A 13,591-nucleotide genomic window follows, 5' to 3' on the forward strand; every position below is an offset into this window, starting at 1 on the left:
TTTGCACAGAGATGTGTAACTAGATTCATAAAGACGAGTACCCCCTGCCCCAGATTACCCAAAATAATAAATTACAGTAAATCGGTTATTGTCTTTCTGATTCTCAGATGCGAAGCAGTCAGAAGAACGATAGATGGCGCTAATAACACACACATCCTTACAGTCCTGCTGCTAGTGCAGAGTACAGTCTTACAACTATACCGTGTAAATAGCTAAATACTGAAGGATTTTATCCATGCATACACACTAATTGCTGAAATATTGTGCAAGTTGATGTGATAATTACTAAAATGATTTAGCTATTTAGCAATGCTCAATGTTGTTATATTTCATATTTGTAATATAATGTTAAGATCTAAATTGAGGACTTGCAAAACAAGATATAGATCTTGCAATATATATATACAAAAAGACCAAAGAGGTAATTCAAACACATTTTGGACACATGAGCCATGCTTGTTATCTGTATGTGGTTGTAGGTTAGTTGATTAGCCGAGCGAATCCGTAACTGGCCGAGAATTGCCGAATCATCTGTCCTGCCCGGACTGCTGGAAGCGGCCGCAACGCCATGTTGGCGAAGTCTCTCATCTCTGTGAGGAAAAAATGATAGAAAAAATACGCGCCGAGAAGAAAAGGTAGATCGCCAACGGGGATAGAAGATCGTGGCGATTATTTATTTTTGAAATAAACGGAACCGAGCCGGATCCGCGGAGGTTCCGGACGGACGAGGGAGGCTAAACCTCCCACCGTCCCCATGAATAGCACCGCTGATCCGAACAGCGACTTTCCATGAAAAAAAGACGTTTGTGTTGCTATTCGAGCTTCGTTATACCAGTTCGTTAAAGGGATTTGGGGCCTGCTTCAAAAATCTGCTACGCTTGCTCTATGTATGCAAGCTAGGCGTTGTTTGTATCAGTATTTATTAAGGTGTTGTTTTTATTTGTTGATTTTTTGCGATGAGTTTACCACCGAAAGTGGTCCCCAAAACCGCCGCTGTCGCAGTTAGCGGACCTGGAAGTGGCCCCTCTCCGTCGAGCCAACTGCGGGCTACCCTGACCTCCGTGTCTCTGCCGCCGGGAGCCCCAACAGCTCCTCAACCCGGTGCTGTACCGCCACCTCAGTATCCTTTCACTTTGGTAACATGGACATGTTTGTGATGTTGTGCATTTCAGTCCTATTTTAAAACAGTAGCACGCACACTGCTTATTTTATAAGCGGCAGATAACAGGTTTGATGCAGGGATGATGGTTTCGTTTGGAGGGAGCTGGGATGGGAGGGGACAATTAGCTAGCTAAGTCTGCTAACGTTAGCTTATCAAGCCGGTTATTAAAGCTAACGGAAATGTCAGGTTGGATTTTGGGAGTTCACGCTACACTATCGTTTCTATTTACGTTTGTGGTTTAATAAAGCTGTCACTCAAATATGGTGAGAAACAGCCAAATATAGACTAAGTGACATTAATGGGTGTAGAAAAGATCCATCACCGGCAAGCTATAAGGCTTTCCACACCGGTTACCGGCTTTGTTCAGTTACCGTTGCTGGCTAGCAAGGTGCGGTAGCCTAGTTACCCTGCCAGCAAGCTAAGTTTATGGTAGCCATCATGGCTAGAAATTGTACAAGTCAGAGAATGCAAGCAGTAAATCTTCATCTTCAGCTTTGCAAGGGGCTCATGTTAGCCTGTACAGGGCACGGTTTGTGGGAATTACACCCGCTTTACATTTAACATGAATTTAGCATCTAAAGAGGTGCTCCTATGCACCTCAACAGGCCTGTCAGTGTTTGGGCCGGTGAGCTCTCATTATGACAGCATGTATAAACTAGCAGTTAGAAATGAGCTTGACAGTGAAGTAACATATAGTTTGATATTAGCAGTGTGTTTACATTATCAGGTAATACAATTGGGTTATCCCAGAAATACGTCTCCAAATATAATGTAGTTCAGTTTTCAGTGAATCACACTTTAAGGGTTGTGGGTTTGCAATGTCATTGCCCCAAAATACACCTTTTAATTTTGAGTTTACATAGTGATACACTCAATGTGGTTATGTCACCTCCTGTTTTATTTACAATATGGTGGCAAAAGTGAGAGAGAGGATTAGGTTGACATCTCCTGTCTTGTCAAAGGCAGAGAGATATGTCTTTTGTGATCTGACAGCATCTGTTGTGGTTCGGGTTGAGGGTTGTGATGTCTCAACCTGATTTCCTGCCACCCAGGATTACAGCCGCCCTATATGTCTGACATCTGCAAGGGGCAGTAAGTAGCTGGTTATGGCAGGTGGCAGTATGGAACTGTCTTGCTTAAAGTGTGTTTTTGATTTGTTTGGGGGCTAGCTGAGCAACTCAAGCACAACACAGAAGATAATAGTCTCTGTAAGTGTTGTGCTGTGTCCTGTTTTGACTCATGACATTTGCTTAACCAACTTTTAGATGTGTAATGTGAATGCCTATCAGTTTAGTACAGAACTGAACCCTCTGCATTTTCTCAATGGATGCATTGTTTGGCTGGCATAGAAATACATAATAATGATAATACAAATGGTAAATACACCTTTTTAAGGAAGAGAAATCACACCTTGAATGTATTTTTTTATGTGGCTTTTTAGTTTTTTATGAACTCTGGAGGAAGTGCTGACTTTTGATCTCTAAAATGTTGTTGCTGTTAAATAAACAGGGGCAAACCAATGGTAGACAGCATTAGACAGCCATATAGTGAATAAGATGGTTGCATTCATTATTGTTTTTTAAAATGGGATTAGATTACAGATTAGTTAATCCGTCCTTTATACTACATTTGACAGAATACATTGGTTGGGAGTTGTATCATAATTCATGAACACCATACAAATTAATTGTAAAATGTTCAATACTTGGTGTATAGGACATCACATCCCCACATAAAGCATAAAGGGGAGTGAGGCAAATGCACACGGCAAACTAATCTTCACCTAGCTTATGTACTTTTAATTTAATTCAATGCAACAGCCATGCAAATACATACTACTTTTACAAAGTGAATCAATATTAGTTTGGTTTTTGAATAGGTATTGTTTTTATGTTCAATAGCAGTGCTGCTCAACATTCAGAGTGAGCTTTTCGGGCGCTGTTGAATTGTATTGAATTTTATTAAATGCTAAATTGTTGAATGCCATTAACTATGTTAAGAAAAGTAATACAAGTATATATATTTTTTATTATGTTACTATCTGTGCAGAATTAAGAGTTACCAGAATTACTTTTATTTATTTATTTTAGATAAAGTTGCAATTGTATGACTTGAACTGGGCCTTCAATGTCACTACCATGTCCCCATGATAGTCCCTGGACCCTGTTTTAGACAGCACTGCATTTGATTTCATGTATTACTTTGTCATACATGAAAACAGGCCCTCTGAGTGTCGCCACTTGTCTGACTCCTCACTCTCTCCAGACCTCAGAGGTCAGGACTCTGGGAGCATGTTACGCTCTGTCTGGCCTGGGCTCCTAATGTATGGGAATTCCCACTTGGAGGATGTTGGCGTGTGTGTATATGGAGTCCTGAGATGCACAGGGGTCCAGAGAAGCAAGGTGGTGAGGCTTGTATGTATGCAGTGCTGGGGGGGAGTTTGTTTGTGTTCCTGGTTGCCAGAGAAACACCCAGCGCATGCGTCTGCTGTTGCACTTGTCAAACAATGGCAGTGCTGCTTAGCATTCAGAGCGAGAGGCCAAGGTGGCGCTTCCCACCATCTGCCAACAAAGGCCCAGGTCACCCAGCCTGCCTTAGCCCCCCCTTATTTCCTTCCATCCCCCCACAGCTCACCTCACCCCATTGCTCGCCCAGCTGAGAAATCTGAGGGCTTCTCCCCATTTTCCCCATCCTCGCCGCCTCTCTCAATCCCCTCAGCTTTCATGGTACAGCACTTTCATCTCTCTTTGAAGGTGCTAGCTCCGTTTTCTTTCTCACAACTTTGCAAGTTCTTTTTTCAATGTTCAAATGTTTCCTTATGGTTTCTGTTTGGACAAAAGGTATTTGTCAATAAAAAGCAGTGAATTTTAATTTAACCTGCCAGCCAGGCATACATTCACAGCCAGTGTTCATGTTGCTATCCCACTACGTAATGTTGGTACCCAGCTGGCTGGTCACACAGCACTGTAGTCATGTATTTTAGGACAGGTGTGTGCAGCCGCGTGAGAAGATATTCTCATGAGCATACTCACTTTTGGATGTTATAAATAAACTGCTGAGTTGTTATGAGCCAGCATACATGACTGTTCTCTCCAGAGAGGGAGTGGCCAGTCGAGAAAAGACATTCTGCTCACTGTCAGAGATCTCCCAGGATTTGTGTCTGAAGTGACATAAACACATCATTGCTACTGTTATATTAATCTATCTTGGATCAACGCCTATTTTTTCTCTAGAAAAGGCTTTTTCAAAATACAATTACTTACTTGTCGTTGAAAAAAAACAACTATATTTTTCTGTTTTACTGACCTTGCTTTCAACTGCTCTTATAATCGTCAGTATTTGCAGTGATCTCTTTGTTTGGAGATCCATCCCACCCACACCAAGATGCTGTGAGGTCCATGGTCGAGTTGAGAATGTTCACATCCATTTGTCAGCAAGTAGTGCTACAACATTTGCCAATACAGTGCGAATACTTGTGTTGTCGGAGAAAGAATTTATGCTTTACTTTTAAAAAATGTACAAATGCAATATTGCATCTACTGTTACAATTCACTGCAGCAAAACAGCTTGATTTGTGTGCACTGGTCGTCAAGTTGGCAAACCGTTCTGTCAGCTGTCCTCGTTCTGTTCTTGTTGATATTCATTTCAGTACATGGTTGGCACTTTTTGAAAAAAGAAAACATATTAAAACTTTAATTCCTACTTAGGTACTGTTTGTTAGAACTGATCAGTTTCTAAAAACTGGCTGTTTTTGTTATTGGATGGGTCCGCATTGTAGCACTGGCTAGTACTTCTGGTGTTTCATTATTAACATTACCCAGGCAATATATATTTCTGGCTGCTGTTTCTGACTGCTGACCTGTAATTCATCCTCCGCTGCAGTGTCTCAAAGCACATTTTTAATTTCATAGGCAGTATGTTTTGGATTCTGTAAATTATCTTTATTTTATTATTTTTTTATTTCGAAATAAGATGACTTGTGACTGCTAAACAAAAGGCCAGGTGTCATTGGCTATGGCTGCTGTCTAAATAACAGGAAATCATTTTCACGTTTTAACAAAACCTGCCAGTGTTTCAGAGAAGCAACAGGGGGTAATAAGGGAATCCATCTCAGACCTACCTTACCTTAGCTTAGCTTAGCTTAGCTTAGCTTACCTTACCTTACCTTACCTTACCTTACCTTACCTTACCTTACCTACTGTTACTGTGTTAGGTTTAAAGATTTGTGTATTTCCCCTGTCTTTATTTTTACTTATGATTAATCTCCTGATTCTCTTACTGATACATTTTTTGGTCTATAAAAGTGACCATAAGTAATGAAAAATATCCCTCTCATTTTTCTCATCTCTTTCTTTGAATATCATCACCTCTTGAAATAATTTTCTCGTGTCGGAAGCCAAAACTAATCAGTTTAATATGATATACAACAGAAAAATATCCATATTTCATAGGATGAAAACAGCAATTCCATTTTTAACAATTAATTATTTTTAAAATAGTTTGCATTTACTCTCTGTTGATTGACTAATTGGCTCGTTGACCAATCAATGCAGCTCTAGCTTTTAAGTCATTGAAACTAAGAATGAGTTGCAACTTGAATTTACCCATTTAGCAGTGGAATGGCATACAAATCAACTTTATTTACCAATGTAAGGATATGTTTTTAATTATGGTGAATATTTGTTCTGTATCTACCTCCTTTTTTAAAGTACAGACTGTAAACCTGTTTCCTTTTTATTTTAAAACCAAATCCATTTTTACTTGAGATTTATTTTTTGTAGAGTTGGAGTTGAACCCACCAACCTACCATGTATCATACTGTAGTGAAAGAGCAGCCTCAGCTAAAACAGGCAGGCAGTAAGAGCTTTGTGTGTGTTTGTGTGTGCAGTGGCCAGTGGGCCATCAGGGAGCAGGAGGGTTTGTGTCTGCACCATCTGGGCCGTCTCTGCTTACTTCCTGTGACTCCACTCTGAACCCACTGCTCTGAGGTTTCCAGGTAGCCTGTGTCATCTAAAGGAGGCGTGGTATTTGCTGCATTTAGAAAGTGTTAGTATATAGCAGCGCACATATTATTGTTTGATGAGTTGATATTTACCTACAGAGCGACTAACTTTGCAAAAACAGAGCTCACCTGTCACTCTGACCCTCTGCTGCCTCTTTTTATTGGACGTTCCTTGTGATTCATTCAGGGAAATTGTTGCAAAATACACAGCTGTAATTCATTGATGGTAGGAGTAATGGCAGATTACAGTTTATTGAGCCGTATCATCCTCAGGATCACACCCCTGTTATTTGTGAGGCTGTATTTCCTCTTGTCTTCCCCCTTCTCCCCCCCTTACACACACTCAGCACATTAGTGGCATTACAGTAAGCTTATGATGAAGCAGTAGCTAAAGCAGAAAGCAGACCCCCCCCCCCCCTTCCCTAAATGAGGCTTACAGGTCAATGTTGAATCAAGGGCCAAGGGTGATTGGTTAAAGCTACTTTATGATCTCCTTAGAGAAGCAGCAGGATTGTTTTTTATTAGGTTCTGGTGGGAGACTTGTTTTAGAATAATATGTACCTTGTCAACAATTAACTACACAGAAGCCTAGTCTTGTTGAAGAGTAAATGCAGGTGGTTTTCCAAATGTATTTAAACATTTAGAAACCTGCTCACAGTGTCAAAAGGAATATGAGCTCCTCTGATTATAAAGGTGCCTAATGTGCTTTTTTGGGGGTGGGGGTTCCCTCTCCTGTAGCCTTCATAGTCTAAAATCCTCCAAGTTCCGTTCAGAGGGAGTTCCTCTCACACACACTGAAACGCTTCAATTGTATTACTTTCTTCACGTCGGTGACATAGTTACATCACTATGTAACACATGGATCCTATTAGGGATGCACCGATTGCAAAAATGTCTGCCGATAACGATGTTAAGAATAACATTTTTGCCGATACTGATGCCGATGGCCGATGTTTTACTATGTAAACTGTAATGGTAGCACAATGCAGAATAAGGCAGCCTATCCCTTTAAGAGAGAGAGAGTGGGGGATACGTGTGTGCATGTGTAAGCGCGAGAGAGAAGTTGAGCGAGCCATAGTAAGTTTCTGGAAGTTAATGGGAGTAGCTGCAAGTATAACAAAGTCACAAATATATACGACGGCCTCCCAAGAACACTGAAGAATGGATTTCATTTACCGATCCTCCAGACACCCGGTACACGGGGCAGAAGTCCTGCAGCATGCGCAGAGGAGAGGAGACGCCCCCCCGAATGACTTTAAAGTTACGGGAGACCTACAGTCACTGTTCTAATCCTTTAAAATGATGCCCTGACTTCAGATTTGGTCCGTCAGATTTAAAAACAACGACGCTAATGCAAATTCTCCCGGTCACGTAGCAAAACATAAACATCGGCGACTGCCATCGGTGATGTCACCTTATTTCACCGATGTGCCGATGGTGGTAAATAGGACTAACATCTGCCGATGTCTCACCGATGTATCGGTGCATTCCTAGATCCTATGGCTAGCACTCCAACAAATTGTACGTGATGCGCTAAGAGGCGGGACATTTCTAAGCTGTTGAACAAACACAACAGAGCCGACCAGCTAACCAATCAGAGCAGACTGGGCTCTGGTTTCAGACATAGGGTGAAAAGAGGTGCTGCAGTATGAGAAAAATAAAGACCTTTTTGGACATTAAAGCATGGAGACATGTTGAAATAGACATAATACAATGATGAAACCTGAACATTTGCATAGTATGGCCCCTTTAACTAACTAGTATCCTTGAGGTTTGGCAATTATAGGATTAGGTACCTTCAGCCCTCTGTTCTGTACACTGCGTTTCTTCTCAGTCTCAGCGAAGGGGTCAAATGTGAAGCTCACCATTTATGTAATGTTGTTCAATTGGATGTCGCAGGTAATTGTACAGCCCCACTGATGCTCTTATTCCCTGAAGCGGTGTCCCTGTTGTGATTCTTTAAGTTGACATTGTGGTCGCCTCCTCTCCTCAGGCAGAAAATGAATGGAGATCAAACTAATGACTAATATCTAATTAGTGCGTTCAGCCACTTTCATGGTTGGGCCGGATACATGCATAAGAGCTTGACTGAAAAGCCTCCATCGGGTTTACATGCCCACCTACGTGGACAGCTTGACACCAATGATCCTCAGGACATTTAGTTTTCACAGCGTGATCAAGCAGTACAGTACAAACTGCAAAGATAAACAAATAATTCAATGGTAAAAGTTTGTCATAATGGCATAATTGGACGTTCACTCATGCTAACTGTCAATTTGTGAACCTACACAGAGAGTAGTTGCCCAAATAAAAAATGCTATTAAATTAAAAATGCAAATATATCAAAGTGAGATGTAGCTTCAGTTTGTGTGCAACACCTTTTTAGGATCACGAACAGAATTATTTTGCAAGTTGTCCAGAAGGATAACAAAACTGGATTCTTTTTTTTTGCTGAGAAATTAAATACCTTCGTGTCTTTAACATATTAACCTGCTTTGTAAATATTTATGTTTGTTTAGCGTCTGCTTTTGAGTTTCCCCCAAAACATGATATGAAAAGACTATTCCAGCTAAAGACCCAAGACACGTTTTCAAATATAATGTAGACTAGCAATTTAAAGGGGCCCCATTTTGCTAATTTCCAGGTCGTTATTTGGGATTTTTGATTCTACTGTGACATGTTTACATGCTTTAATGTTTAAAAAGCTCTGTTTTCCTCATACTGCCTGTGCTGCAGCACCTTTTTTCACCCTCTGTCTGAAACCAGAGCCCAGTCTGCTCTGATTGGTTAGTTGGTTGGCTCTGTTGTGATTGGTCGACTGCCTAGAGATGTGTCAGAAATGTCCCACGCCTTAGCTTATCATGTACAATGTTTTTGAGCGCTAGTGTTGCATAATGATGTCATTATGTTGCATAAGTAAACAAATTCCAATGTATGTGTTTTAGGCAGGGAGGGTGTGTGGGAGAGAAACTCCCTTTAGAGGGAACTTTGGGAGTTAAGCCTTTGCAGATCGTTCACATGCTCTAAAATCTAAAGAACACATTACAGGAAAGTTTCTGCCGGAATCCCTGGAAGATTTACTTGCTTTATCTTACCTGGTCTATTTTTTCTTTTGCTTTGCCATGGTTAACAACAGACCCCCTCCTCTTTCATTCCAGTTGGATTTGAGATTGTTGCTCCAGAAAGTTAAGCCTGGGAGTTTATATTTCCCGACACAGTTTCCACACAGAGATCATGTACAGCGGACAGATCAGGTTGCCTCACTTGTTGATGCCCCCCCACCTTTCTGTGACATTCACTGTCTGTCACCCACCAGATCTAGGTCAAGAATCATTTACAGGTGAATATATCATTCCCTCACCTGCTTTGTGGCAATTGATGTACCACAGTAAGATTGTTCAGATCATCACATAAAAATATATCCAACGAGTAGAAGATTTATTTAAGTGTTTCTGGTGATATCACTCTTTTCTTAAATGTCTCCTGTCCTGCACTTTAGGAAAAACAAAGCATCAAAATTGTATATTCTGTGTCTCCCATAACACAGTATTATTCTACTCCTCCTCACCTAGACTGCCATGTCACTGTAAGGAGACAGCTCCTCTAATTACTCCTAATTCTGTGTATGTATACTGGGTGTGTGTGGAGGTGGGTGTGTTGTCATTCTAAATTCCTAATAATAATGCCCCCTGCTGCACTTCTGCTTTTTGGGATAGCAGCCCTCTTTTCTAAAGTTTTTTTTATATATCCTTCTCTCCCTCTTGTGTTGTCGGTTAGGAGTAGCGATGCTGGCAGGGGGCCAAGACAGATGACGGCCCCTGCAGGCAAGAGCAGAGTAAACTTGCTTAAAGGGCCAGTTTACTCCATCAGGAACTGGTCTTTGGATAAGCCAGGGGGGTGCTGTGTTCGATCATTCCTGTAACCTACGATGTGACATTCACACCCACTTAACGGCCTGATTGGCCAGATGCACAGAGGTTAGAGAGAACGCTGGGTTCCTTTTCAGCACTCTTGTTTTAAAAAAAATGTTTTACAACAAGCTGTTCCTGGCACTTTTCATGTGAGATCAACACTGCATTTCTTCCTGGAGAAACTGTCTGAAAAATATGGGCTGATGTCCCAATTTTTGACCACATTGCATCTCCCCCTTATGACAGCTGGCTTTTCACTCTTGAGTTAGGTCATTCTCAACAACAAAAAACACTTTGGATAGTGTGCGCAGACACATGTCGCACAACCAACTTTTTCTCTAGCATGACCCTTCCCTCAGGGGGGAAAGAGGAGGCGTGATTTGAGTGAAAGGAAGAAAGCCAGACGTTCAGTTTCCCTTAAACCATGTGACTGTGTGTGTGAGAGACGTTCTGTCACAGACAACTGCCTGAGCAGGTTACTAACCACAGGGCTTCCTACTTCTATGTGGCTATTAGACATTCCCTCTTTTGTCTCCCTAAACATCTGAGAGATCACTCCCATGTGAGTCTCATTATTGCACGTTTCAGAAGCCCTAAAGAAAGTTGTCTTCAGTTCTGCTTTCTGTTCAAACAGAGCCCATTGTAATAATGACAGTATTATGGGTTTCTACAACTGTTGTGACATATGTTTTTGACCCTACTATTCCACTTCAAAACTGATGTTTGTACCATTATTTTTTCTATTGATTTGCACTTGGCTTATCTGCTGCTGTCCATCTGCCTGAAGTGGTCCAGAAATCCATTTCACATTTTCCCTTTCACACTTGCAAAATGGTGAAGGTACACTGTGTGCTCTCAGAGATGGGGCATTTTTGGGCAGGGTGGGGTGGGGTGGGTTGGTTGGGGGATCTTTGAAATCAGATCCGTAAGAGCTTGAGGAAAGCCCTTTGGATCTGAATCAGCTATATGTATAGCATGAAATCATAGAAATGTACGAAGAAAGTTTTCCCAAATAGGGGAAACTTCTACACATACTAAATCAAGTCCCTTCATGTTGAGTCAGTAATATTTAGATTTAATGTAAGGAAGGAAGGACATTTGGGTACCACTTTACAATAAGACTACCCTTATAAAGGATTCCTGAAGGGTTTATAATTAGGTTATTAATTAGGTTGCAAACACTTTTAATCATTAAGAACCATTTATAAACCAGCTCTCATACACCGACACAGGCTCACTATTTGGCTAGATGACTAAGCCTTATATTGGCTACTTTGGTCTTCTTCATCAGCCAACGTCCTTGGTGTCTGTTGTTCACTGAGTTGATTCTCCCCCTATCCATCTTGATGTTTCTTGGCATCTCTCAGTTGCCCTGTTTATTTCTTGTCTTATAGAAAGGTATTAATGATTTATAAAGTGTTCACAACCTAATTAATAAATTAATTACAAATTATTCGTAAACCCTTTATAAGGGTAGTCTTATTATTGTTTTGATCTCTTATCATGACTTCATGAAATATGACATGCATCCATTATCTGAGCATATCTTTTATCTATCCAAGAGATCTATCAGTGTCCAGTTGAGTTTTCTTGAACGCACCTCTCTCCAGAATCCCTCGGGTTCAGCCATCTCTGGACGACCGGATCTTCCCAACACAGCCCGGAGTCGCTGCAGTCTACAGTGTGAGTCCCTGCACACAGCCCCTCTCCCAAACCTATCAACCGGTACGCTGCAGTGCATGCACAAAGAAATACACACTCCAGATACAGAATACACACACGCAGGGACTTATATCTAGAGTATGGACTGAATGTAGTAAACGCTTGACTGTAAAAACACACACACAGTTGCCAGATTATTAGGTTCACCTGGATACAACTGGCTTATGCAACACTTCCCTTTTATAAAGGTTGCAATGTTTGTTTGAAGTGTTTATTAGAGATGTTTATTTATGGTAATATTTGGAGCTTACCGAGAGGTGTTCTAATATTTAGTCCACTCTCATTGATATAAATAGGGCATGCTAAATATTAGAACCTCCTCTCACAGAACAGTATAACCATGATAATTATGCCCTGATGTAGGCTTCATGCCACTCCCAAAAACATCAACGTATGAGGTGATTCTTTTGCTGTTTTTGACCTGACCACAGAGCGCCACAGACATTGCTGTATTTTTGAGGCAGAGCGCCCAACTGAAGTTCAGTGCAGGAGAAAACCACCAGTTTCCTCCTAAGAACATTGTAACCTTTATGAAGGTAGGATTTATTGCATTCGTTTTCAAAGTGTAAACCCCTTAAAGTGTACCTGATGAACTAGCAGCCGAATGTGTGTTGACTTTAAATATGTCTTTGCAGTTTGGTAGCATGCAAGATGACAGTGCCTGTAAAAGTTATTTTATATTTGATGGGTTTTTTTTACATTGTGTCACATATTTTAAAGGATAAACAAATCCCTGCAAGAGGGTGAATAGCTTTTACAGGCACTGTCATCATGCATCTGTGGGGGGGTTTATTTATTGCGTAAAGAAGAAGGCATGCTTGTTAAGACATTATACTGTGACCTGACTGTTGGGGAAATGTGTTACCTCAGGAGACCTTTGCCATTCACCGTCTCCCTCCAGGGGTTTATTAACATGTCCTGTATCATGGTCTTCGTCGTCGCTTGTGTTGTATTTGTATATTGTTGAAAAGGGACTATTTTTTTTAAGCCACAGAAGAAAAAACAACCCATTTCCTCTGAAATGTTATCCTTGGCTGAACCATTCATGTCTCGTCAGTGACCAGCCGCACCTACTGTATCTCCCTAAAGACCAAAACAAACCTGAAATAGCCTCATCCCTTCCCTCAGAGGACACAGTCACCATCTGGCAGTGGGCATTATGCTGTGATAAGAGTCATGCTGTTTGCAGACCCCGGGCTTCTCCTCTGATCAGCCACATGTGCGTTTATCTTTGTAAGATAATGATTAGTGGGAACCCCACATTAAATGTTTACGACCTAAATTAGAAGAAAGGAATATTGATTTTTCCTTTCACTACACATTTTATTGATTTTCTTTTTTTCTCCGCAAAATGAACTGAGCTGGCCCAATAAATATGGTGCTCACTGAGAATTCCTCCACATTTAAATACTAACATCGTAGTGGTCATTTCTAGGGAAAATATTGGCTAGTGTGTGTTTGATAGCCCTGTGCTGATGTTTTATCTCTTATTAACTTTGTAGCATACTGTAGAATTGCCACTTTGGTTAAGATTTACTAAGATAAGAATGACTTTATTAATCCCAGACTGGGACATTTTGGTTATTTGACACCACAAAGATGTTTTCACTTTGTGGTGTATAGCTGCAAATAGAACAAGAATAATGTATGCCTATAGAGTTAGATTGCCCACTGGAAACACCGCAGGTTTTAGGAGATTTTCTACCTCAGGAAGTCCGTTTGAAAAGCGATAGGCTGCAACAATGATGACACTGGTAGAAATAAATCCCATGGCATGAAACGGTTGTTCTCTGC

At 40.9% G+C, this 13,591-nt stretch overlaps 1 protein-coding gene across 17 annotated transcripts in view; it reads left to right on the forward strand.

The window, feature by feature from the left end:
* Positions 1-546: 546 nt before the first annotated feature.
* eif4g3a (eukaryotic translation initiation factor 4 gamma, 3a) overlaps positions 547-13,591 on the forward strand; it is a 55,316-nt gene continuing 42,271 nt past the window's right edge. For 10 of the 17 annotated variants that reach the window (XM_063911411.1, XM_063911417.1, XM_063911412.1 and 7 more), the window contains exons 1-3: positions 547-1,120; positions 11,686-11,800; positions 12,229-12,333. In XM_063911411.1, the coding sequence (XP_063767481.1) occupies positions 957-1,120; positions 11,686-11,800; positions 12,229-12,333 (384 nt within the window). In that variant the 5' untranslated portion in view covers positions 547-956. The remainder of the gene's footprint in view (positions 1,121-11,685; positions 11,801-12,228; positions 12,334-13,591) is intronic. The other 7 variants (XM_063911421.1, XM_063911423.1, XM_063911427.1 and 4 more) reach the window with 3 other exon arrangements.

This window comes from Eleginops maclovinus, chromosome 20, assembly GCF_036324505.1.
Source record: "Eleginops maclovinus isolate JMC-PN-2008 ecotype Puerto Natales chromosome 20, JC_Emac_rtc_rv5, whole genome shotgun sequence".
NCBI classification, from domain to species: Eukaryota; Metazoa; Chordata; class Actinopteri; order Perciformes; family Eleginopidae; genus Eleginops; species Eleginops maclovinus.